At 40.7% G+C, this 27,906-nt stretch overlaps 1 protein-coding gene across 1 annotated transcript in view; it reads left to right on the top strand.

Moving 5' to 3' along the window:
• LOC143387444 (VPS10 domain-containing receptor SorCS3-like) overlaps positions 1-27,906 on the top strand; it is an 83,968-nt gene that overhangs the window by 12,036 nt on the left and 44,026 nt on the right. Inside the window, 3 exon segments of the mRNA XM_077108448.1 lie at positions 522-660; positions 15,023-15,168; positions 15,171-15,193. Coding sequence (XP_076964563.1) covers positions 522-660; positions 15,023-15,168; positions 15,171-15,193 — 308 coding nt within the window.

The following is a 27,906-nucleotide window of genomic DNA, read 5'->3' as shown; positions in this document are numbered from 1 at the left end:
GTGGCCCTCCAGTCACTCATGTTCCACAGACAGGAGAAAGAAGGCCACCAACCGGGAGAGAGGAGGGGAGACAGGCAGCAGGCGGGGGAATGGCTGGGAAGTGCAGGTGTGGCCAAGGGCCGCAGAGGCTCTGGTTGTGCATGACACCAATCAGCATGGTTGTGGGGTTTCCCCAAGGAGTCCAGCTGCACAGGGGCAGGCCCAGAGAAGGTGAGGTGCTGGGTAACCAGGGTCGCAAGACCCCTGGTGGGGAAGCAACCAGGGCAGGGACACACTGACAGACCCCCGAGTCCCTGCAGGGAAAAGCAGGAAGTGAACACAGTGGGGGTCTCACGAAGCCTGTGGCAGCACTGGGGCCCCTGGGCTGGAGGTGCTGAGGTCCTGGATTGTTGGCTTCAGGGTGCCACCAGGAGTCACGGTTCTCAAGGAAGGGTGGGTGGCAACCACAGAGGGAGGCCTGGGGGAGCCTTTTCTGGAGGGGGGGCTGTGATCAGAAATGTGGGGTGTCCTTGGCCTTGTAGGCACGGGGCCTGGGGACCCAGAAGAGAGTAATCGGAGAGACACTGTGATCAAGATCCTGGGCCAAAGAGGGAGAGGGCGGGAGAGTGACATCATCACAATGAGGAGGGGCTGTGGTTCGTGTGACACTCTGGCGCACCTGTCAGAGGAGTGGGGGTTCTGAGGAAGGGACAGCAACGGTAACAAGCAGGAGGTACACAGGACGAGAAGACAGCTTCTTCCAGAGAGGCCCTCAGGAGCCATCTCCTCCTGGGGACAGGCTTCAGTGGACAGTGGCACTCCGAAGGCCCTCTGTGTCCCTCATGCTCTGCCCAGGGCCTGTCCTATTTAGAGCACATTCTGTACACTCGGTCCCTCTTCTACATGATGAGAGGGCAGGAAGCAGAAGGACATTTTCTGCTCTGCAAGTTTCCCGAGTCCTCTGCCGTCTGAGCACCCCAACCCCAGCCCCAGCACTCGAGCTCCTGGTGGAAACCAGCAAGTCTTAACAGGCCCTGTCTCTGCATCTCTCCATCTGCAAATCCCTCTTGTCTCTCTCCCTCCGTGTATATACACACGGAGGATTCTGACAGATATGTGTACCTGTATATATATATATGCAGAATCTGCAGGTGAAGTTGGTCGAACTCCCAGGCTGTTTTCAGGATTTGCTGTCAATCACATCCTACGAATGATTGACACCCATTGTCTGACTGCAAGAAACTCAGCCCTTCACTGCCTGCCCGTGCAGTGGTGCCTGGTTCCTGCCAGGGTCCAGTCCTACAGCTGCTGCCCTGCTGGCTGAGTAAGTGGGAACAAGCCCAAGGGACAGAAGCTTCCAGAAGGGATTTTAGCCTCGGAATGGAATGGACATTCCAGTTCTAGGCCTGGCTTGCTGAAGGCTGCCTCCCCTCACCCCGGGCTGTGTGTGGCAGGACTCTGGACTCACCACTGTGCCCACCCTCTGGGCCCTGCACCCACCTGAGGGAGGAGCAGGCTTCTCTTCAGGGTCTGCCTGTCCTTTTTCATCTCTGCCCAGTACTCAGGCTAGGTTGTGATAAGAAAAATCATTTTGCCCTGCCGCAGTCTCTGGCTGGGCACAAATCACGAGTCTCCACACAGCTTGTAGATTCAAACAGCAATTCTTTATTCCCGAACTCACACCGGCCGTCTACAAACACGTTCTGGGGAAATCCACGTTCTCTGCCCAAATCCACACTCGGGTTTCTGTCTCCCAAAATATACTGTCTGACCCTAAGCACTCAAGAGGAACTCAGCAGCAGGATACGCCCTATTCTAAAGGGGAAACACCCTAATCTCCTATTATGCTAAACCGCCCTATTCTAAAGGGGGAACACCCTAAACACGGATCCTGCCCTGGTCCTTGAGCAAGGTCACCTTTCAGAAGTTTTTCCACTAGACAGCATCGGAGTAAGCTGGCAAGGAATTTGTCATACCTACTTGGCTGATGGCTCCCAGCATTGCCCAGCGTTGAGTTGGTGGACTAGACTTCTCTGTAGAATGCTTGCCAAAGGACTTCGCAGAACACAGGAAAACCACCCACCTAGAGAGCCTGGCTGGGCAACCCCTCAGCCCAGCACACCCTCATTAAGAGTTTCAGACGCAAAACTGATTCCTCCACAAGGGTCTGCATCCTTGAGGCCTCCCCTTGTCCCTCCAGACCCATGAAGAGTGCACACTGCCATCACTCTTCAGCGGACACACTTAGAACAAGGTCGGCCTTTGCGGGCTCCCTCTGGGGCTCTGGGTCTGGCCTCTGGGACTGGCTCTGGGTCTGCCCCCAGTGGGGAGTTCTGCTTCTCCCTCCGTCTTCCAGACTGCACCCCGAGATTCGGCAGGAGGTCCTTGTGGCTCCTGGGTTGCCTTGCCCCTGGGGCCCAACTTGCAGAAGGCTCCTGATTTCTTTCTGTGTTTATTCTGGGCACGCCACTCCTGGTTTCCTGTGAAATCCCTGTGGATACAATGGTGACACAGGCAGGGGGCAAACACCACCAAGGGCTGACACACTGTACTTAAAGTGCCACATACACAGATGGGGTTCTGGGCTGGGTCTGCATGGAGGGCCCCTGGCACTCCTGTGCACTGCCCCTCTGTGTGTGCAAGCTGAACTCTTCATGACCAGGGTTAGACGACATATTAGCCCAATGGTTCAGAGTCTGGCTGGTACCACACTGCTGGGGTCAGGACTAGCTCTGTCACCTACTGAAGAACTGTCCAGGGGGAGTTGTTTAACCTGCACAGTGCCTCAGTTTGGTCATCTATATAGTGGGGACCTTGCTCGTTTCCACTTGGACACTGTTGAGAAGATGACGAAGCACTTGGGGTTCCTGCTGGGCTTTGGCTGGGGTTACTGTGGTGATGAAGGCTGTGAATACCCGGGACGGGGATGCTGGTAGATGGCCAGAGAATGCATCTCTCCTGACTGGAAGTCTAGAGGTCGCCAGTCCAGGATGGCATCTAGCTCCCCACTCCGCCAACCTTAGCATGCAGCTAGCTGTCCTAGGCCTGTTGCTTTACAGTCACAAGCCTCTGCCACACTCCTGGGATCGCACCATCCCACAAAAGCATTTGAGGCAGGGAGGTGAGGCAGAGGGGGCCTTCTTCTTAGGTCGCTTTGTCTTGAATCCATCTCACTGATCACAACTGACCACAAGCCAAGTCATGGAGCCATCTTGGAATGACGGTGATTGGCTCAGATCCGGTCCAGTGTGCCCCAGGGGGCTGCAATTGAGGGACTACCTTTCCTTTACCTCAGGAAATCCCATAGCACAAGAGTTAATAGCAAGAATCAACAAATGGGACTTACTTAAACTAAAAAGTTTTTTCACAGCAAGAGAAACAATAAGAGAAGTAAATAGGGAGCCTACATCATGGGAACAAATATTTACTCCTCACACGTCAGATAGAGCCCTAATATGCAGAATATACAAAGAACTCAAAAAATTAGACAATGAGATAACAAATAACCCAATCAACAAATGGCCAAGGACCTGAACAGACACTTCTCAGAGGAGGACATACAATCAATCAACAAGTACATGAAAAAATGCTCACCATCTCTAGCAGTCAGAGAAATGCAAATCAAAACCACCCCAAGATACCATCTCACTCCAGTAAGATTGGCAGCCATTAGGAAGTCAAACAACAACAAGTGCTGGCGAGGATGTGGGGAAAAGGGTACACTTGTACATTGCTGATGGGACTGCAAATTGGTGCGGCCAATTTGGAAAGCAGTATGGAGATTCCTGGGAAAGCTGGGAATGGAACCACCATTTGACCCAGCTATTGCCCTTCTCGGACTATTCCCTGATGACCTTAAAAGAGCGTATTACAGGGATACTGCCACATCGATGTTCATAGCAGCACAATTTACAATAGCTAGACTGTGGATCCAACCCAGATGCCCTTCAATGGATGAATGGATTAAAAAAATGTGGCATCTATACACCATGGAGTATTATGCAGCACTAAAAAATGACAAAATCTTGGAATTTGCAGGGAAATGGATGGCACTAGAGCAGATTATGCCTAGTGAAGCTAGCCAATCCCTAAAAAACAAATACCAAATGTCTTCTTTGATATAATGAGAGAAACTAAGAATAGAGCAGGGAGGAAGAGCAGGAAGAAAAGATTAACATTGAACAGAGACATGAGGTGGGAGGGAAAGGGAGAGAAAAGGGGAATTGCATGGAAACGGAGGGAGACCCTCATTGTTATACTAAATTACATATAAGAGGTTGTAAATGGAATGGGAAAATTAACAAGGTGAGAAATGAATTACAGTAGATGGGGTAGAGAGAGAAGATGGGAGGGGAGGGGAGGGGGGATAGTAGAGGATAGGAAAGGTAGCAGAATACAACAGTTACTAGTATGGTATTATGTAAAAATGTGGATGTGAAACCCATGTGATTCTGCAATCTGTACTTGGGGTAAAAAAGGGAGTTCATAACTCACTTGAAGCTAATGTATGCTAATGTATGAAATATGATATGTCAAGAGCTTTGTAGGGTTTTGAACAACCAATAAAAAATAAATAAATAAAATAAGTTCTGAATATACTGACTTATATAAAATGAAACATCAAATGATTAAGTTACAATTTCCTATTCAGAAGCATTAATTGCCTGTGCCCTTGAAAAATTACAGTTTCAGTTGATTTGGTGATAAGTGTCCGGGTTACATAAATGTGTATCAATGCAATTGTTTATGTTCAATAGTCAAAATCAGAACACAGTCTCCTACAGTACAACCCGCACCCTCAGAATTATGTTCTTATCAATGAGCATTAATAGCTTCTGACCCCAGGTGATTTTTATTAGGTTGCTATCCACTGGGTTTGTACATTCCATTCAAACATTTTGCACAAAAGCATCAGCATCAGCCTAAGAGCTTATGTGAAAAAAAAAAAACATGTGATAAGTTCTAGGCACCAGTAGGTATGACCTGCACTTCTAAGAATGGTGCTCATAGGTGAAGGAGTAACCACTGCATTAGGGTCCTATAGGGGACATTCGGAGGGAGAGGTGTCAGTAATAAACTCACTGATCAGTATATCGCGTGAGTCACTTATTTTACATGGGAAACTGGAAGACCTTTAGTTGGGACAAGGGCCAGAGTCATCTTATAAGACCTCACAACATCAAATTCCCATGTGCAGTGTTTGTAGCCAGCTCTAGAATTGTCAAGTGGAAAAATGTAGGTGAAACTGAAAAATTACTCTCTGTCTTTCCTAATGTCAGCACAGCATATCACCTTAGATGTCCCTTGGCTGTGTGTTGATTCAGCACTCTTTAATAAGCACAGATTCAACATGTAACATTGTAGTCACTACAATGCTGCTATCTTTCTATTAAAAATATTTAATTACAAAAGAATTGTATAGATATGTTTTAGATGTTAAAAAGTCTACTTGAATCATTACCCAATCCTAGCCCCATTCCCACAATTATTTATTTGGTATTCATGCTTCCAAACACTTTTTTTAGCATTTGCCAGTGAATAACTGTGCCAAGAGAAAGTATATAAAATTAATTTGGAAGGCTGTTTTTGTGTGATTTGCTGTTTTTATGTGATAGATATTCTGTTTTCCTTTTTAAGTTAAAAACATATTTTAAACATCTTTCCAAGTCAGAATATAGAAGGCTACTTTCCATCTCATTTCTTTTTATTCCATGGTATTAAGTATTATAGAATTATTTAATTGTTCCCTTTCATGAACATTTGGGTTGGGTTTTTTTTTTGCCACTATAAACAAGGCTACAATTAACATTCCAATACCATATTACTTGTTATTAAAAACACACAAAGCTAATTAAATCTCTTGGCAATGGAGGTGTTTCTGCTAGATTATAAAGAAAATTCCACTCAGCCAATTGGACCTGAGTATCAGGCAGTGCCAAATAGTTCCCTTACAAGGTTTTAAACAGGAGCCTCCTGCCCACCTGTTGCCTGTGAGTCCCACAAGGTAGGAATTTGAATTAACTCCCTCCCTCTTTAGAGGCAAATGCTAGTGGATTCAGTAAGGGTAAGATGAGGGGAAGCTCAAGTAAGCTTTTCCTAGATGAATCAGGTAAACAGGGTCATTTCTGGCACAAAGAACAAGAGATGACTGGCGACAGGGCCACACTGGTAATCTTCTCAAGGCTCTGACACCAGTGCTTGGAAGCTATGGAAGTAAGGAGCCACTGTGCCCCCTGAGTCTCTCCAATGACTGTTTTAACCTGTCCTTGAGAAGCTTGTGCTCATTCAGTGTAGAATAACCTCAGGACTGGGATGAAGTGCAGAAGAATTCCAGCTGTGGCTTGGCCTGCAGTTAGTGCCTGCCTGCAGGTTACTCCTGGGCTGTCCCTTCCCAAATAGCTTCTGGAGCAGAAATGTAGTCAAAACGTGAACTGAGTGGGTCTATTAAACCAAAGGTCGCTCTTGTCAGTCCAGGGCAGTAAGCAGACCTCCCAGCACCACCATTCTGAGAGCTTAGTTGGAAGCAAGCAGGAAGACCTTCCTACTTTTTATTTAGTTTTGAATGACTCATTGTATAAATGGTTAGGGTTGATTTCAGAATCAGCTTACTACTTTGTGTAGAGAGCAGTGTTCTCAGGTTTCACCAAGGTGGAGAAATCCCTGCATATGTTATTTATATGCCAACAGAAAGGCTGTTTTTTGTTTGTTTGTTTGTTTTTTGTTTTGCCAGGGGCAAGGGGTACCAGTGATTGAACTCAGGGGTTCTGAGCCACTGAGCCACATCCCAAATTGCAAAATGTAATAGGTTATTTTGTATTTTAGTTAGAGACAGGGTCTCACTGAATTGCTTAACACCTTGCTTTTGTTGAGACTGCCTTTGAACAATGGATCCTCCTGCCTCAGCATCCCAGGCTGCTGGGATATCAGGAGTGCACCACCACACCTGGCTAGAAAGGCAGTTTTTGAGGAGATGCCAAAATGTCTATCAGCTTCACTGTATAGAGATGAATGTTTGGACAATTTCTGTTTCAGTTTTTGGCTAAAACTTAGAAAAGATGGTTTAAAATAGAAGTGAGTAAGCACAGAATGTGCCTCCAGGGGGCCGCCATCCTGATTCCTGGTCCACTGGTATCAGGGTTTCTAATGTCCAGGGCTGGAGCAGTGAGTCATTAATGCCCTGCTGTCTTCCACTGTCAGCTACCTGCCTGGTTCACCTCTGGCCCCTTAAAACATCCATAAGCCATTTCACATCCAGATGAAAAGTAAGGGGTTTGCCTGCTTGGACGGAAAGTAAAATATAATTAAGGATATTTCATATGGTGTAAAAGAGAGAGATTTTTGAATGAAATGATGGAGGGTTTTCCATCCAAAGCTACCATTGACTGTTATCTTTCGTGAATGATTTACTTTCTTTGAGCCTTAGTTTCTTAACCTATTACATTTTGCTATTTGCCTTCAAGTGTGAATAACTGTGACACCATATAGAAAGCATGTAGCAGAATGCTGGGCACATGTATTACAAAATATAAATACCATCAATTGCTATCATCTAAGGGTTTCTCTAGAGTAGAGGAAAAAAAAGAGGGGTAGGGAACTTTCTTTTATTGTGAATCTGTAGCCCAGATATGTATTTGATGCCTGGTTGTCACTGCAATGCTGATATCTGGGACATTTTTCATCTAAACCTCTGCTATGCTGTCTATAAAACAAAAAGAAGTACCCCCATAGGCGCTTAAAGTCACATAATTAGAAAGTGATGGAACTGTGGTACACCAAACACATGTCTATCTTCCATGCCATTTTTACCAGAAAACTCATTTACCTGACTGCTAAACATGTTTCTTTTGCTCAAACAAAATGACAACCATGTTAATTTCATATTCTGTTGCATGTAAATGCTGAAATAACCTCAAATCCATTCTCTTTTTTTTCTCCACCAGTATCTATAATTATCTCAGTTTGCACATACACAAGCACAGCCTCACTGAGTTATACCTACATATGGTTAAATTTTGTTTATAGTGTGTTGGAACCAAGGAAAACACTGCAAATTTAAGTTGCTAAATTAACTAGAACATTGCTTGTTTCATGCCAGTAGTAAAAGATTCTGTAAATATCAAATAAAGTGGCACTGGGTTGGTTTGCTTTAAGAAAACAAAATAATCTTCTCAAGGGACAGATTTCTTCTTGCTATTAAGTTGCAGTTATTTCTAGATGTATTTTTTTTTGAAGTGCATGTAGAAATTTCTGTCTGTGGAATTTCTTTATAGGAGCCATTAATTCCTCATGGAAGAATGTTCAAAGACAACTCTTACTATTTCTCAGGGTTAGTTTATCAATATATGATGGGGATATTTCCTCATGAAGCACAATTTTAAAATGATAGTTTAATTTCTGTCGCTATATAAAATATTTAGTGAGTCCAAGAAAAATAAATACAGACTTAAATTCTATGACAAATAACAATTTCCATACTATTAACATACATTTTGAATGTTTTAGAACAGGCTTTTATAAACATATTCCTCTCTACCTCAGCCATAGAAACACTGAACCCCTATCTAATGTACCATTCCCTTGAATTTGCTATTTCCAGGGACATCGTGAGCTGTGATCTCTTCCCATGTGACTCTATTCCAGGTGCCCTGTGGGGATTTTGATGTTCTGTCTGATCTCTGTTCAATGAAATTTTTCAGTGTGCATCAAGGAGAATAATTGGCCCTAAAATTGGTGCATGTGTTTAAAGTCCACAGAAAGGAAATCAGTTGCATTATTAACAGACTGATCGCTGCAGGGGACTGTGTAGCTGTTTTCTAGCCAAGAACTCTGCAGTCTCAATGCGAACACACAATAATTGCTTGTTGATATGAAGTTGACTCCTCAGAGTATGCTTCTTAGCTAAAGTTTCCCATCTTTTCATGGGAAGTCATAGGGATTGAGAAATGAAGAAGATGTGTATTACAGTCATGGACACCCACTTCCTCTTATGGTTGTTCCTACCCACATGGATAGAATTGGCATTAGTGTTTCTCACCCAGGTGCTCTGGCAAAGCGGCACAAGAACAGCAAATTAGCCCAGAGTCCCTGGACTCCTAATCATTTTCTGTCTGACCTTGTGCAATTCTCTAAGCTATCTCCTTTTCCTGATGTGCAAAACAAGGGGATTAGATGATCTCTGAGAAGCCTTCAAACTCTAAAATTTCCTTGATCAACTGAAATGATTCAATAGTAGGATTCCTTGGATTGCAGGTGTTCTAAAAAAGGAAACATGTTTCTATAATTCGGTTTGACAATGAATTGACTCAGATTGTGGATCCTATGAGCCAGTTCTCATGATTCTTTATATTAAGTCATTTAGTCAAGTGTGGCCACATGCCCCATTTTATCAAGCTTGTGTTCAAAAGGAAATCCCATTCCATTTACTATTCAAATTAAATAACTTGTGCTTTCATCTTGCTTAATGCAAGAGCCACTTTATTCCATTCACTTGGTCTTCTGTCTTATTCCAGGCCCTTATCCCTAGGTCTGCCTACTTGGTTTAAAGGAAAAGTTTAGAGAGTGGTTTTGACTTCAGATAAAGAACTTGGAAGACCTCCCTAGTCAGCCAAGGACTTTCTAAATATTGCTATTAGGGATTTTGCATAGGATGATTGTTGATTCATGGGCACATTGCTATCCCTGAGCATTCCTTATCACCTGGATTCCACTTAAAGCGTCTTTGAGCTGCATATACCTACACACAACGGATACATATAGCCAGCCACCAGTAAGGCCTGTCAGCTTGGATGTCTGGCACAGTCCCTTTTCACTGAAGATGAGGAGACCTGGACTCCTCCACCACTGCTTTCCTGGGGGCAGTTTCTCTGAGTAAAGTGATGGAAAAACCTATCTCTATTTCATTGTTAAGCCCTACTACTGCTGTCAGAGGTCTGAAGGTATATAGCTCTTTCAACTTACACATATGAACGTAACATGTTGCTCTTTCCTCATTGTTAAGAGTAGTGGGTCTAGAAATATTTTAAGTCTTAGCCACACACTGTACCCAGACCCAACCCCCTTCTGTGTCCCTAAGGCTTGCTCTATTTCCTACTTCATTAAGTCCAGTATCCTTAGAACAAAGCAGAGTTTTCCCTTGAAACCAAAGCACATAGTCCAATCCACAAAATGAAACTATTTTATATTTTTCTCATTGTGAGTAGTAATATGGGAAACCATCGCTCAGTGGCAATAATATCCATATGGGTCAGCAAGAACTAGAGTTCCAGTTTACCTCGGTCACTACATGTTCTAATTCCTATGAAAAAAAGGAAGATGCATCTTTACATCAAAGCCTGATTTCTCGGCTTATTTTTCAAAGCATGAGTCAAAGTGTAAGAGGAGGCAAGAGCATCCCACATAGAATGAAAAACAATTGACAGTTTGGTTCCACAACACTAGTTTTAACCTCCTGGGTAGTGGCATTTAATCCTGGCTGCTAGCTAGAATCACCTTCAGGGGACTTAAAGTGAAAACAAAAACAAACTGATGTCCAAAGTTCCCAATTAAATTCAAATTCCTAGGGGAAGGACCTAGGCATCATACATGTATAAAATGCTCTCAAGTGATTCAAAGGGTCAGATAGAAGTGAGATTTCTGCATCTTATGGAATGTCAAAGAGATAGGTGTACTCTCATATTAATTGCAACGTTACTCCAGTGGTCAAAATATAGAAGGCAAATAGGTGTCCATTAGAAGATGAATGAATAAGGGAAATGAGGAATACACAGTGGACTACTAAGAAGTCTTTAAACACAATGACCCTCAGTCATTTCCAACAACATGGATGGAACTAGCGGACATGCTGCCAAGTGAAATAATCCAGGCACAGGAAGACAAACACCACATGATCTCACTTACATGTGGAATCTTAAAAAATTGCTGTCATAGAATCAGAAGAGAAAGGTGTTTACCATAGTGGGTAGATGATAGTGAAAAGGGAGATGTCCTTTAAAGCATACACATTGTAGTTAGACTGGAGAAATGAGTTTTAGTGATCTGCATGGGACCACAGTTAATAACAACATATCGTGCATTTAAGATTTTTCAAAGAGAGAGATTTTTAATGTTCGCACCACAAAAAATAACTTGATGTATATGTTTGTTACCTTGATTGAATCTTTCTACAATGTCTATATTGATTACATTGTACTCCATAAATATGCAGTTATTATTAGATTTGAGATCTGCTGAGCTTACACAATGCTCTTACCTTAATAAGTGAATAGTCATAAATACATGTAGTCTGACCACATCACCCCAAATTCCCAAGAGGGGAAAATAAAAAAGGCTGAATAGAAAAATCTGCAGTATGAAGACTCACAATGCTTCTTTCCAGGTTTAACCTCACAAAGAAGAAAATATGGCCTTCATCTTTTTTTAAAAAATTGTCCAGGCAGCACATAAGCAAAATGAAAGAAAGTATGGGTAAAAAGGAAGAGGTGACAGAGTCATTTCAAGATAGGAAGGAGGAGAATGGCTGAAACTGGGGGTGTTGGAGTAATAAGGCAGTCTCCACTGATGAGCTGTAGGTAATATCAAAGGCACATTTTCAGAATATTTCCTTTTCAGTAATTGTACAAAGACTCCCTTGCCATTGCAAAGCACTTTTCTTCTTGGCAGATTGAAGAATGCTTTACCAACTAAATGCATCTCAGTAATATCCAGAGCTCAGGTCCAACATAATCACAAGTTGCCTTGTTATTACGGAAGTAGCAGCCCCATTTAATAACATATTAAATGCATTATTCATTTATGTAACTCAGACCCAGGGACAGCTGCTGAGATGGAAATGGAACCATTCTGTAATGCAAAAAGCAGGTGTGTGCTTACTTGAATAAATTAACTCTGTATTTCTGCACAATTTTCTTCTAAATTTCAGGGACAGGTCTGGTAGGGCTAATGTGATGCCATTTTCATCCAAGAAATAAAATGGTTTCAGAATGGTTTTTGATGAGCATTTAAAAAAAAAATCACCAACAGCCTTCTCTGTGGCAGAATCCCAGGAGGATAGATTCGTGCTTTGGGTTGAAGCAGAGCTCCTGTTGCTGCAGGATTTGGGAGAACCTGAGGTCATGATTGGTCAGAAGGGGTGACAAACAAAAGAAATACTCTGCACTTCATGATTCCAGTAGCAGTGGTGGGCCAGTGCTTCTAGTGCTGCTCGCCAAGATGGAGCCACAGGTGTGCTTGATACTATGCAATTAAAAACCATAACCTGCCTTTAGTTTGCACACTGCCACACCTCTGAACCAGCAGGCAGTTTCTAATGCACAGTTAAACTCCCTGAGATGCCATGATTATTCCGGAGGCTTTTGCTGGTTATTTTCTTGCTACCATTGCTGTTACCAAAATGTTATCATTCTCCAATGTATGCACCATGGAAGTTTTTTTTCCCCTTTTTCCTCTCCCACCTGCCCTTACTTTCTCTCATAATCAGTTTACACCCATAAAAACATAAAAAGGAATTTCTTTTCTAGGCTGATGTTCAAATTGCTCAGGCATGACAGTGATCCAGCAGAATGGTCTAAGTACCGGAGCTGGAGTTTGGAGGCTGCCCAGTCAGCTAGGTGTTAACTCCTTAGTTGATGGATTATGAGGAGAAGCAAGGACTCCTAGGATAGAGATCAGCACTGCTCATTTGGTGAGTGAGGGGCTTGGAGTGTGTGGGGCAGCAGTAATAACTGATGCTATGCTGGCATGTCAACACGTAAACTGATACAGTTACACCAGTGAGGATTTCTAGATTCTCAGCTCTGCTTATTTGAGCACAAGGAGACCCTCAAGGAGCTTTAAAGTTCATTCATTTCTCAGGAATCCTGTGAAATCATGCAATTCAAAGAATTTCTATTACATGAATCATGAAGACCTCTTTAAGAGTGTAGAGGTGGGTCAATCTTACTACTGTAAAGAGGCAGTGCAGAAAGGATGTGTTATAGGGACAAGTAATCCAAATTGGCCACGCAAGAGGGCACAGAAGCAGAAGGAGCAGAAGAAAAGAAGTGGTTTCAAGAAGATTAGAAAGAGTTTTGGATGGAGCAGAGTGAGCTGGCTGGGGAGAAACTTCAGAAAAAGTAGAATAAAATCATCTTGTAGAGGGCTTCTGTGAAGAATTACAGGATTCACACTTATCTGGAGGGCATTTGGAAACCATGAAGCTTGTGAACAGAGAAAAGAAATAACAATACTAACTGAAAATAGTTAAAAACATTTCACAAGTACTTGCTAAATGATAGGGCAGTTTTCAGCAATCTGGGTACATTAATTCATGGAATTCTTGCACCTACCCCATGACATGAGTTAAGTATTAATGGTTGACCTTTGTGCTGATCCATAATGTCCAAAGTGCTTTTGAAAGTTTCTCATTGATTTTTTGACCCTGCTTTTAGCTTGTCAATCCTGAGATTCAGGAACAGAGGGAAGGACATTGGCTAGATGTAAATGAATTGGAAAACTGCCTGCAGCTCAGATAGATCCAATCTATTGCCAGTGTTGTCAAGTTTTCCTGGAACCTAGTTTTACCCATTCTTTCATGTACTATGTGAACTTTTCATGGTATAGTCACCAAGCTGAGTAGTAGTGCAAAGACATAGCTTACAAAGCAAAAGGCTTATTAGCTGGCCCCTTAAAAGTTTGCCAACCTCCGGTCTAGTATATTTTGATTTCTTCCAATTTATGTTCTACCACTAACTCTGGAAAAGTGAATTTGAGAGATCAAATATAACTACAGGGATTGCTGAGCCCCTTAGGGGAGAAAAAAAAAGATGAATTGGTAATACTGAACCTCAAAGTTCTTAAAGGTTGGTCATCCTGAATATACAGTTTCTAATTTACCGTGAAGCTGATAAATTTCTAATAAATTGAAAGGGACATATTTGTAAGATAATTCATTTATTCTTTTATTAGAGCTAAAATGAGAATAAGCAAAAGTTTGAAGGATTTACTCAGAATGCAAAAACTGAAGCTTCCTTGGTGTAAGGTTTCAATAGTTCAATCAGTATACTTTCTCAAGAAATGATTAGAAATTACCAAATTTAGCCAGCTTTTTCTGTACTGTGCCATTATTGTAGCATCCTTTCTCTGAACTGTAAGTTCCCTTGCCATCTATGCAGTAGTCCCCCATTATCCATAGCTTCACATTCCACAGTTTCAGGTACCCATGGTCAACTGCAGCCAAAAAATGTTAAAAGGAAAATTCCAGAAATACATGTTTTATTAGTTTTCAACTGTGTGTCATTCTGAGCAGTGAGGTGAACCATGCCTAACTCTACATCACAATGCCTTTGTTCTTCAGTTAACAGCGTCTCATCATGTAGCCATTGTTCACCTCCCATCATCAGAGGAAGATACTGGGAGTTCAGTAAGATATTGCGAGAGAGAAAGGGAGACACAGAGAGACCACATTCACACCAATGTTATTATAGTCTATTATTGAAATTGTTCTCTTTTATTGTTATTGTTCTTAATCTATTATTGTATCTAATTTGTAAATCACACTTTCTAATAGACATATGTGTATAGGGAAAAGCTTGTATTTATCAGATTTGTTACTATTCATAGTTCAGGCATCAACGGGGATCTTAGAACAAATGCCCAGGACTGTATTATTCATTTTGGTCCTTAATTATATGTTCTTTAAATGATCTCCTTAATTATTGATTTATGTCTCTTCATCCTGATTTTTGACTTAGTGTAGGGACAATGTCTTCCACTGTGTGTATTTCCTACAGTTCCGAAATGAAGAAGTGATTCATCAGTTGATTTGATGAATCAAAGAAGTCAATTAAGATGCAAATAATAGGTAACAATTTGTTGCTCCAATTATTTCTCTTTATTTATCTCTGTTGAATGCTAGATATGAATCAGCCCTAATGCTCAGAGTAACAGGGAAGGTAGGTGGTTGATGGCCCTGATGACCCTCAGGGCCAAGCAGCTCACTGTAGTAAAATCGTGGGAGTGATCTACTTTGTCAAGAGCTAGATGACAACTTGAGCTTTTCTCCTTTTAGGTATAGAAAGGTGGTTTCCAATAACTGCACTGATGGCGTCTGAGAACAGTACATGGCCAAACCACAGAAGTGTCCAGGGAAGGCCCCTCATGGGCTCCGGATCATCACTGCAGATGAAAAGCTGACTGCAGAACAGGGGCACAATGTCATCTCATGGTGAAGCTGGAAGAGGTAGCCTGATTCCTGTCTTCCTCTAACCTTCTAGAGCTGGTGATTTTGTTCTAACAAAGCATAGTTTCCTTTGAGTATCCTTTTTAACCTTCTCATTTTTGATGCAGTTGTTTTTTGGTCTTTTAACTTTGCTTTATTGGCACTTTCAGCAAAATATATTCTCAGGATACATTAACAGTATTTAGAGTAATTTAACCCACACATATACTCACCAACCTAAAAGATGCTAATGCTTTTGCCCTCTCAGCCTCACTTCTTGGCTTTTTGTTTTTTTTTTTTTTTTTTCCAAAGGAAACAGGCTGGTCAAACATACATCACAAAGGCAAATCGAAACATCACCAAGTCTAATATCTTTGACAGTTGGGAGCTTGTATTTTGGTAGAACCTGAGGGATATCATTGTGAGCATCAATTATTTTTTGCCAAACTATGGTTGTCTGAAATTTCTGACTACATAGATGGCAGATAAAATGAAGTTTCTCCTATGAGGTTTAGAATGCACACAGGGCTTTTGTCATCTTGTAAATGAAGAAGAAGGCCTCCCAAGGATAAGTACTTTCATTACATTATTTCAATTATTACACCAGGCAGTCCTACCTTCAACCATATTTTGGAGGAAGCTAAAATGTGCCCAGCACTGTACTGGGCCAAGCAAATAAAAAGGGATTTTAAAAGTCAATATTAAATATATACCATTGCCTTCCAGTTTCCTCTTCTGACAGTTCTTGGCTTCAGGTCTTTGACATGCATGGACTCCCCTGGAGAGCAGGTTCAAATGCTGTGTTTTGGTCACATGCCCAAAGATTTTTATTTGGAGAGTTGGCATGGAGCCTAAGAATTCCTTTTTGGAGCAAGATCAAGGGTTATGCCTTGTGCTTGGAGAAAAACAAACAAAAACAATGTCAGTGTTTTGGGGAGAGGACAAATAAGGAGAGAACAAAATCATAGGCTCTGGGGCATGACTTGAAAGAAAAAGGTGAAGTAATTAGGATTGCTGTGTCAGGTTACATCAAAATTATTTGTATTTTTGTTCCTCTGGGATAAATGAATATTGAGTTTGAAACCGTGGCTTAGATGATGCTTTTCCTTCTGGTCCAAGGGATACTTAAAAACCAGTGCTTTAATTGAATACTTTTTTCCTAATACTCCTCAATGAGTGCCTTTCAAGACCAATATTCTAAAGACTGAGATTTCCCCAAAATCATGTATTGGGACTAGAATAATACAAGTTAATTTAGATCAATTGGAATCACTTGTATTTCACATAAATAAATTCTGTGGGGACTTCTGCCTGAGGCTATGACAGATTAGCTTGCAGCAAACCAAATCAAGAAGACTGGGAAGCTAAGTTCTCTTCACGAGAGATGAGGGATTCCATGGGATTAGTACAATATTTTATCTTATATTTCTCTTGAAGAACTTTGTCAATTGATATATTATACTATATAGTAAGCTTGGATTTCAGATTCCTAAATAAGACCAGACAGAAAGTGTTGGCTAAAAAGGAATAATAATATTAATAATAATAATAATAATAATATTATAAATAAAGGAAATGAGTAGTAGAGCACTTGCTTAGCCTGTATGAGGCACTGGGTTTGATGCTCAGCAAGACATAAATAAATAAAATAAAGTATTGTGTCCATATACAACTAAAAAAAATGGTAGAAAATTATGAAATGATAGGTAGGTCTAACACAGATGGAATTATAGGCCTAGCAAAGAGGGACATTAGGAGCAAGCATCACCTCTGAAGAAATAGTGACTAAGAATGTTCTTAGAGTCTAGAAATGGAACAGAGTCAAGAAACAGAGGTATATAAAAATATATGTTTATGTATTATCTAATGAAATGAATATATATGAGTATGTGTACTTATAAAGAATATATATATATATATATATATATATATATATATATATATATATATTCAGTAACAAATACATAAATATCAATAAACAAATCATAGTCTTTTCAATAATGGTGCTGCAACATTGAATATCTACATGGGATATTGAGGCCATTGACTATCCTATGTCTTCCCATAATATGAGAAATAATTCTCACTGGACTGTCATTCTAATTTGGAAGGTAATACCAAACTTTCTAAAATAAAACAAGAGTATCTTCATGACCTTGAGTTTGACAAAGATTTTTTTTTTTAAAGGAAACAACCCGCTGGGCATAAAGAATCTATGCTTTAGAGCACATTAACAAATACTATATAAAATCAAACAAAATATAGTACTTTGTCTTTAGATCTTTGTGGGGGAAAAAAATCTCTGTTGGATTCTTAGGGAAGAATTCATTTCCTAGACCAACCCTCTACTCTGTTTACCTGCATTATATATTACCCAGAGACACATGGAACCTGAATATGATTCGCCAAAAGGTATCTCTTTTGAAGTAGTAGATGTTTACTCTGTTGCTCCATTTCTTAGAACATAGTAGAGCACTCTCTGAAGTAAGACCTTTGGCTCCTGGTCAGCTCAGACCTTTGAACAAATGAGAACACACTTGAGGGGCATGGCCTTGTCTCAATTCTATCTGGCTTTCCAAATAACAATAATTATCAGGCATTTCACATTGGGCTACCTGACATGGGAAAATGGGAACAGACTGGGTGACCTGGTACTAAGATGTGTGAATTCATGCCTTCTGCTCTCAGGAAGGGAAAAAAACATATTAAGTCAATTCATTCCACTTGAGTGGGTGAAGCTACATTGGAAGGGATAAAGTCTGCTGCCTTCTGCTGTCAGACATGGCCCCTGAATGCTCTTATCTCCTGTGCAGACATGGAAGCCAAGACAACTGACTCCCATCAGGAGGCCCTGGAGACCACACATTTGAATATGGGATTCTGTGCTTATTCTTCACAGACTCTTGCAGAAACAACCTCAGTTTTTCTGTTGCTCTCTTGATTATGCACATAGGCATGTGTGATAAATGTAATGAACAAGGGAGAGTAAAGGTCTCTGTGTATCCAGGGAGCACTGAACTTTGGCACAATTAATGACAATTTGGATGTACATTTATTGAGCAGTATCAGTTCTAGTTTGCAAGTGCATCACTTGGATTATCTCATTTAGATCTCACAGTGCTCTATGTAAATAGGTGGTGTCATATTTGCCATTTATAGATGATGTAGCTGAGGCATAAAAAAGCAAAGTAAATTAGCTGAGATCATACACGTACTAAGTAGTAGACTCAGGAGTCAAAGTTAAAGCTTGTAGCATCTTTCTATAGTTTCTCTATGATAGAAAGAAACATTTTCTGAGCAAGAACTTTCTGTAGTTTCTATGCCTCTGTAGAAACCCTTGGCTGGGGGCAGATAGTAACAAAGATAAAGAAGTAGAAAGGAAAACCAACATCATCTCTGCCCAAGCCAGTTTGGCCTACAGGTGCTCATTGTCAGACAGTAGTTGACAAATCTACTAATATTTTCCTTATTTTATGAGATGATTTATACTTTCAGACCAGTTTGTTGAAAAACATTTCAGCAAAGAGAGATACTAAATCCTCTCTTGGGTTTCTCCCTCTTTGAAAAACTATACATTTCATGAATACCTACTTATATCTGAAATTGTTGAATTTATTCTAAAGAATATTGAAAATCATAAGCTGTGAATGCAGTACCTAAGGAGTTTAGAATTCATGTATAGTAAATCAAATTTCTCCTGTGGCCTAGGTATGAATTAAAATGTAATTGTTTAATAAAAATTAAATCCCAAACTAAAACGATTTAAAAATTCCCCACAACTGGCAGCACATGTTGTTTCTAAATCCTCCTCAGACATTTCTGAGCATTCACTTCTCACTTGAACTTGATGCACCTAATTTGCTTTGGAAATAGTGTCTCACTCATGCCCAGTATCTAGTGCCAAGTGTTATAAAATAGGAATATTTAATGTCATTCCTCTGATACCTGAAAAATAGCAAGTCTTTCTGGTGCCAAAGGGATCCAGAGGTCCCTGCTACCTTATGATGTGACATCATGGTTGTGATTAATGCAGAAGTGGACGAAAGACTCCCCTTCCCTAGAAGGATATTTGTTTTTACTTGTGCACTGAAGCCTGTGTCTCTGTTTCATTGTTCAACTTTCTCCTATAGTCTTGTGGTCCCTCTTGGGCTTGGAGGATGTATGGGCTGATGAAGCCCTCTTTTTGTTCTCAATTACTTACATTCAAACCCTTTCACATAGTTTCCATCTCCTCTGCCTATTACCTGAAGCACCATAAGGCTCAGGAAGCAATAGTTAGATGTATATCTATTTATTTGTTTTTAATATATATTTTTCTAAGCACCAATTTTATGTAATGTACTTTCCATTCACAAGTAGACTTACTTTAGGTGTAAGTGGGAATACATGTTTTTGAGTTAACTAGGACCTCTGCTGTATCAAACACTATGTAAAAATCCATCCATATGAAGCATAAATGACTAAAAAGTACAGAACAAAAAAACAAATTTGCATCACATTATAATAATATTTTTGACATTCTCAAACTATGAATATCATTTAGGTAAGAATCATGTCACTTCTAGTTGCATATTGATACAGCACATTTATAGAGAAAAAATAACACAATAAATATGTGTGGATTTGAATAAGCTTATCCAGGAAGAACAGAGACAAAGCCCAAACTTGGAAGAAAAAGACTGTTGAAGTTTGAATACCTTACAAAACAGGTTAAAATCTCCATCTGAAATCTAAGTCTCTTCCTTTATCCTCTAATTGTGCATGTCCTAATCGCAACACAGGAATACATGAAGCGAAGCCCAGTAGCCCATGCCTGTAATTCTTGCTTCTCAGGAAGCTGAGGCAGAAGGATCACAAGTTCAAGATCAGCCTGGGAAATTTAGCAAGACTCCATCTCAAAAGTGAAAAGAGCTTTGGATGTTGTTCAGATGTAGAACACTTGCCTAATATGAGTGAGTCCTGCATTCACTCCCCAGTTGAGAGAGAGAGAGAGGGGGAGAGAGAAAGAAGAAGAAGGAGGGGGAGAGGGAGAAATGGTAGAGAAGATGACCTTGATAAAACTTGATAACATTGCCAAAATCAGAGCAAAGCAGAGAACTTTCTCTTATTGACAATAGAAACTCAAAGATAAGGTGACCCAGGCTAGCTTGCAATTTCACATATGAGAGTAAGTACCTAAGCTAGAGTACTGCAGATTTTACCTGTGTATAAAATTAAATCCCTTCTGCAAATAGCATATGAAGTCACTCTCAAAATTTAGGTGACATAAGTGACTTCCTAATACAGTTTCTCTAACATCCCACAGTCTGCCTTACCTAAAGTATTACTCAGAGGTCAACATAACTGTTGCGGTTGATGAAAAATTCCATTGTCAGTATCCATCCCTTCTGCTTTTAGAGTTCTCTCCATATGTATGCTAAAGGAGGGGGGAGCTTCATTAGGATCAGAAAGGCAAAGGAGTGGTATTGCTTCCATCTCAAACTCATTGTAGCACAACTGAGGAGAATACTCACATGCACACACACATACATTGTATTTGTTCATTGTTGTCTCTGTAAGAACAAAGAACAGTTGATCCAAGAACCAACCAAGAAGGAAGTGGAAGAATCTATGAGGTTGTGTCTAAGAAGCCAAACCTTTTCAACTATGCCTGAGTTGAAAACTATGCCAAGTTGATCAAAGATATTTTTGCACTGAGACCTAATCATGCAATGAGAGGTGGCATTTCAGCATTTGGAGACTGACTCAAGGTGGATGGTCTCTGGAGCACTAACAAGCACCTGATGAGCCTGCAGACTTTCAACATGATAACTGCACAGAGAAATCCAGAGCAAGATCCTGCAGGCACAGGGTGTTTGGTGAAGGACCAAATCCATTTCCAGAACTCAACACAACTAATTTGGGAGTAGTGCCTGCATGTTACAGAAAATAAATCACATCTGTTTTATACCGCTGTAAGAATAAAGAGATGCCATTTTGTGCATACTTTAAGATTTAAAATTAAATCTGAGGCAAGAGACTAAAATTAAAACTTTGAATGGTATCTTGTTGTTTCAATACTTCCATTTACATACAAACACTGAAACTTAAAAAGGAAAATTCATGGTTACATTTCAGTGAGATTTAAGTGAAACCTGAGGGCTGTGTCCTCATTAGATGGATTCCAATGAGCCATAATTTCACTTTCACATACATTGAAAGACTGATGGGGCATGGACGTGCCCACAGTGTAATAACACTTCATAAATATTGCAGGGTACTGGCCACCATCATATAGTAGAGAAGATGGCCTTAATAAAACGGGCTGTGAGATGCTCCTTTGTTTGAATTCATGACAGAAATTGGCCTACTTTTTTATCTAGAAGAAAGACTATTTAGAGCCTTTAGAAGTGGCACAAAAGGGTTGGCAGACAGTGTTAAGTTGGGGCAGATATCAGCTCAGTTCTGACACACAAGCCTCAGTTGTTTTCTCCTTCTACACAAAGGAGCAAAAGCTGAAATCAATGAGCCATGAGATTTGAGACTTTCTCGTGTATTATTGCTTACTCCATTCAGCTTTACTCTCTTTGACTCTAATGAGGCAATTGAGCCACTTCATTTCTCTTCCCGTGTTGCCTGAGATTACAAAGGAAAGAAGGAAATGGGGCAGGCAGTTAGGATTGTCTTCAGCCAGAGGCCTAGTGTCTAAAGTTCAAGTTGCATTGATTGGGCTCCATTGTTCTCTCCTCTCAAAAGCAGTACACATAAGTTGGGGTATTGTTGTTCCTTAGGGTCTCAAAGGAGAGATGTTTGCAAAGAGTTTTGCTCCACCTTGACCAGCAAAGGGAGATAACTGGCTGATTACTGAGGGTTTCAGCTCAATGAACATCCTAGGGCTTAGAGTCCTGAAATAGTCTTCAGTTTGGAATTTTACCCTCCTAGCCTGCTTGATTGAGGCTCTAACGTTCCACATCATTAACAGGGTGGCAACGACCCTCCAGTAAGGGCTTCACCACACCTGCTAATCCTTGACTGTGGATAACTTCCTCTAGCTCAGGCTTTGCAGTTTACCATTCATTATTCTATGCCTCAGCCTCAGAGCTCAGTGTTCAACCTAATCCATAACTGATGTGCAATGGAAAATTTCTACCATGTCACAGCAGCACTTGAGTAAGTGCTGCATGTTCACCAGAGTTGAGATGATCCCATCAGCCCAAAGATGTATTAGGATATGTGTGTGTGAGTGTTCAATACCACCAATGATAAGAATAATGGAATTATAAAAGTCACTGCCTATCTGAACTAGAAATAGCAATAAGGATCCTCGGGTCTGCCCATCTTTATTTTACAGGCAAAGAAATTAAGATCCAAATATTTAAAGTATTGCAAAGGACATGCAACTATCTGTTCTAGCTGACCTCTGCAAGGCACCTCTTCCACATATAGCACCCTGCTAGATCTCTGTAAACTCACTTTGATTCCACAACAGCCTAATAATTTGGAAAGGGGATGAAGCAACTTTAAGGTTAAGAAATGGTGCATCCATTTCATAGAAGGGGTTGTGTCACTTGGTGAAGTCCACCAAGTGATGACAGGCATAAAAACTGAAAGGTATGTGAAAATGTCTACAGCAAAATCTTCAAATAGCGATTCCACAGCTGTTATGGTAGTCTTGGTTATGTGTATGTGTTCAGGAATTCTCCTTGATTAAGATGATATTCACCAATCTGTTGACAATCTGCTTTCTAGGTGGCAAAATTGTGTGCAATTTTAAATTTCTTTTTCATCATTTTTTGACATTTCTCCAATGAATACACCATGACTTCTCTCTCCGTTTCTTTTCATAAAGCTTACATATTTCTATTACATCTTTTACTACTAGGAAAATCTCGTTGCCCAGGTTGATTCCTAAAGGAATCTTCCTACTACTCATTTAAAAAATGTAATTCTGTTCTTATTACATAGTTGAATGTTTTACTTTATGAGTGATTTTAAAAGTCACTCAGAAACATTTATAAGATTTATGTCCCTTGGTAACTCCATAGTTTTCCTGCCAAAGTCTACTGAGGTAATTCCTTAAGCCACCATGTAGTGGTAATATAGAGAAAATTCTTAGTCATTTAAAAATACCTACATGGAGTAGAGAGGCCCCAATTTATAGTCATCTCTCTACTTACACAAGCCAAGTGTGCCTCTTCTATGTGCGCTGTTCTACCCTAAGCCAGGCACCAAGTACAGAAGACATAAAAACAAAATTTGAAAGTCTGTAGTTCCTTCAAATATATGGTGTTATATCCATTTGAAAGTGAAGGAGCAAATCATTTTTGAGGTTCCTATTGGAAATTCTTGATCTGAGTGTTACATCTAGAAATACCTGAAAGTTTAGTTGGCAAATCCCAAGGATCAGAGTCCTCAGAGAAAGGCTTAAAAACCGAGCTAGTTGCCATCTGATTAATAAAAGGTGAAATTATCACAAGTCAAGTCCAATGATGTGTTGGTCAATACTGTGGTCTCTCTGGTATCCCTGGCCTTATCAGGCCTAACTTATGCCTCGAAACATTACCTACCACTCTCTTCAATGTGATGGCCATTTCTCCTCCGGGTCAGACCATACAAGTTCATGTTGTCTTTGCTTGCCGAGAGGCCCAGGAGACCTGTGTACCTGGGGAGACACCTGTGCTTTAGAAAACCATCTCTGAACAGGCAAGGAGAGGAGGCTGCCTCTGTTCTGCACCTCTTCATGTGGTTCAGAGCTCAGGTTTGAAACTAAAGAAAAGCCCATAGGGCATGATTCAAACCAGAGGTGCTGGGGAGACTCTCTTCCAGCTGTTCTGGTGGGGCAGCCTCAGCTTTCAGCATTGGCAGCACCTCTTGAAAGGAAGACAAGAGGCCCAGGAACTTGCTTGGAGACAAAAGATAGTACAGTTGTAACTGCCTTTTGTCATAGAGTGGTTTGTTCTGCATAGGAAGTTCCCAGATAGATCACCATTATAAAATCTCCCCTGGGAAGGCCCAAATGGCAGTTATAACAGTTACTTCCCAATTACAGTCTCTCATTCATTGTTCAAACACTCACACCACCAGGGGTCCTCATAATCAGAATTTTGTAGCTTCCATGGTATTTTATAGAGCCTGGCACATTTCACTGGGAACCTCTTACATCAGTATTTTCAGAAGAATTTTTTACACATTTTCATGCCCCTAAAGAAATTTAATTAGTGTCTTACTCTGTTTTGTACTGGTCTAACAGACTGAGATGAGTAATTTATAAAGAACAGAGATTAACTTGTTACAGGTCTGGAAGCCGGGAAGTTCATAGTCAAGGTACTTACATCTGCCAAGGGTCGTCTCATGCATCATCCCATGGTGGTAGGTAGGTTGGCAAGAGAACATGTGTACTAATGAGAGAGAAGGGGCCCACATTCATATTTTTATCAGGAAGGCCCCACCTCTCAGCACTCTTACAATGAACATGAAGTTTCCAGCTCTTGACCTTTGGAGGGCGATTTCAAACCAGAACAGTCAGCCCTCTGATTTCATGTATGAATGAATGCTCACTCTAGCACCCAACTAGACATGAGCACAGCGGAGCAGGATGAGTGTCCTGTGAATTAGTAGGAGTGTGAGACTTAGAGTTAAAAAGGACCAGTCTAATGATTCTAGGAAAATTCAAACAGGCCTGAGTCTTTCAGGGTTGAAGATTAAATAAGATAATACACAGAAAGCAATTTCTATTATTTCTTGCACAATAAACTTTCAAGAAACCTTTCTCTGCTTCTTAGTGACCACCAAGGTATGTTCTAGAGTAATCTAGTTTGCACCCCAACTTTGTGTGTGAGTCACATGAGTTCAATCCTATTGAATAAGGGCAGTGTAGATAAAACTTCTATCCAGTGCTCCTTCCACTGGCTGATTAAACATCTTATTTGAAGTCCAGGGTAAAAGGAAAGTGAGGAACGGGGAGACAGGAAAACGAGAAATGAAAGATGGAGACCAGGCAGAGATACACATGGGATTTTATTTGTCAGAGCCAACAAATAAAGGCACATCTCTCCATAGATGGAGAGAGGCAAAACAGGCTTGGGGATTTGGACTTTTATGGGGTGGTCTCAGGGATTAGAGAGCCAGGTGGGTCCTGATGCTGTGTGTGTGTGTGTGTGTGTAAGTGTGTGAAGTTTCAGGATTGTTACGAGGGAGTTATGAGCCTTTCTCAGAAACAACCTTGGGTTGGAAAGTGAAATGTTTCTTAAAATGGTGGCTGTCACTTAAGATGGCCAGCCAGATGCTAAGCAAGGACCTTACACAGGACACTTTGCTCCATAGTTTTCTCCTTTCCCACTTATCAAGATCTTGCTAACCTGGGTCTGCCTACCTGGAGTAGTATGCTAGGTAATGCTGAGTGACTTGCTCCCTGCCTAAAGATTGCCATAGGATAAAGGGCTGAGGTCTATGATTTCTGTTTAGGATGCTCAGTGCAGCATAAGGATTTTTTATTTTGGTCTCTTTTTTTTTTCTTTTTAAAATTTTTTTTATTTGTTCTAATTAGTTATCCATGACAGCAGAATGCTCTTCAATTCATTGTACACAATGGAGCCCAATTGTTGACTTGTCTGGTGGTACACTAAGTAGAGTCACATCATTCATGCAGTCATACACATACCTACGGTAATGATGGCTGTCTCATTCGACCATCTTATTTTGGTCCTAATTTGTGGTCACAAGAATACTTAAATAACAACAGATACCCAAACTAAAGTTGACTATGTTTCATCATCAAATATAATATCGGTGTCACATTCTGCTTAGGTCCCATATATTTAATCAATATTTCAATACTTATGGTAACAGTGGAGATAAAATATTGTGATTTGCAATGCTTCTATCCCCCTTTTAAATCTAATGGGATCACCATTTCCCCACTTTTCTCCCCTGTCTTTCAGAGCTCCTGTTGTATTCGGGCCCCTTCCTTTACACCACCCAGGCCAGAGTAATCAGTATGGTTACATTGGTTAACACCCTTCTTTGTTCTCATACCCACCCACTTAGACTTATGGTATATACACTGTGACATTTTTTGTTTATTTTTAATGAAATGGGATGTACGAACTCGGTCTCTACAATGCGGTTTTTGTCAGATGATCTTTAAGCTCCTTCAGAGACAAAATGTTACCGAAACCTGAGTTAAGCCTACTGTCATACTCTGACAATGAGCTTGGTTTCATGCAGTGTGTCTCTGACACTTCCTTGTATCTCTGTGTCTTGCTTCTGGACTGAGGCCTTGGTGCGGACTTACTATGCCATTTATTTTTTTCTCTGAGTCTATGTCACAGAATCTGATAGACTCACACACCTTTCACTGCTTCGGTTAATCTGGGCTTCATTGTGGCTGATTGATACATTTGTTTTTCTATTGCAGAAGTCAGTGATGCCCTTGGAGAATCCCCATCTGGATTTCTTGTGGCTTTTCTGCTTTTGCCAGGCACTTATTTGAGCCAGTCTTCTCAGTTCTGCGTCTATATTAGCGCAGGTGACTAAAGGGCTTTGGAAGTAAAGAATTTCTGTGATAGTCCAGGGGTTTGCTGGCCTCAGTTCAGGTGCAGAAACAATGGCTTTCATTCATTAAATTCAAGTAACTCTCAATTATACATAAAGTTTCCCCAACCATGGATTATGGAAACAGAGTGTTTCTCATATTCTCTATCTTCTCTATGGCTTGAGCATGATACTGCTTCACTGGGGCCAACCCTTCTTGAGTTAGAAGTGTCTAAGTCAAAATGTTGACCAAGGAGAAAATGGTCAAAGCTGCGAATTGAGTCAAACAAGAGAAGAAAGTGAAGCCTCATCTTATCATCTTTCTCTCACCCTGAAAGGTATTATTAGGAACTCTCACCTGAAGAAACTCAGAGAAAACTGTGCTAAATGGACAGTCTAAAACGCCTCTATAAAATTCTTAATAGCTGTGTGACTCTAGGAATCTTATTTAACATGTCTCTGCCCCAGTTTCCTACTATATCAAAGAGAAATTGCATCTGTCCTTTCAATCTCCCAGGTATCTTAACGACTAAATGAGATAATATGTTAAAAATTACCATTTTGATAAACACATTTTAAATGCACAACAATCAAACTGCATTAAAAATAATTATCTGAATCCAGACATTAACAGAATACATTCCAGCCTTTAGGAGTTTGCAAATAAGTATGGTATCAGACAGCGACTCATTTTCCTAGAGAAGGCAGCTAATCTTGACTGCACATATCCCAGAACTTCTGTGAGTGATTGTGCTGTATTCCACCAACAGGGAGTTTAGTCCTTCCATTCCCGGCTTTATTAATGCACCTTTAGCACTTCAAATCCTAGAGCATCCTGAAGAAACTTTATCATCACATTAAAATCTAATAAGAATAGCATCATTTTGTGTTATACTATATTCATCTTTGGATGAATCCAATCACAAGAAGGCCTGCCATTCAACAGTCTGAACCAGAGGGCCTCAACCCTGAGTACAGCCCCATGTAGTGGGGGAACTTCTAGATCTGCAACAAGACTGAGCATCCTCCCCAGAAATCATGAATCATGGTTCTTGGGAGTAGTTGGGCATCAACATTCAAAAAAATATCTATAAGAGATACTGCTGTTAAATGCTCGGAATAATTGATTATGTCACCAATAAACTATTTGTGAGTTAGTTTTCAGAGAGATGCATGTAACTTCATGAGGCAGCTTTTGTTTTCAGTCTGCCATTATCTACCCC

The sequence above is a fragment of the Callospermophilus lateralis genome, unplaced genomic scaffold (genome assembly GCF_048772815.1).
Source record: "Callospermophilus lateralis isolate mCalLat2 unplaced genomic scaffold, mCalLat2.hap1 Scaffold_79, whole genome shotgun sequence".
Taxonomy (NCBI): domain Eukaryota; kingdom Metazoa; phylum Chordata; class Mammalia; order Rodentia; family Sciuridae; genus Callospermophilus; species Callospermophilus lateralis.
Note: the sequence above shows the minus strand (reverse complement) of the source record. Positions and strands in the feature narration are given on the sequence as shown.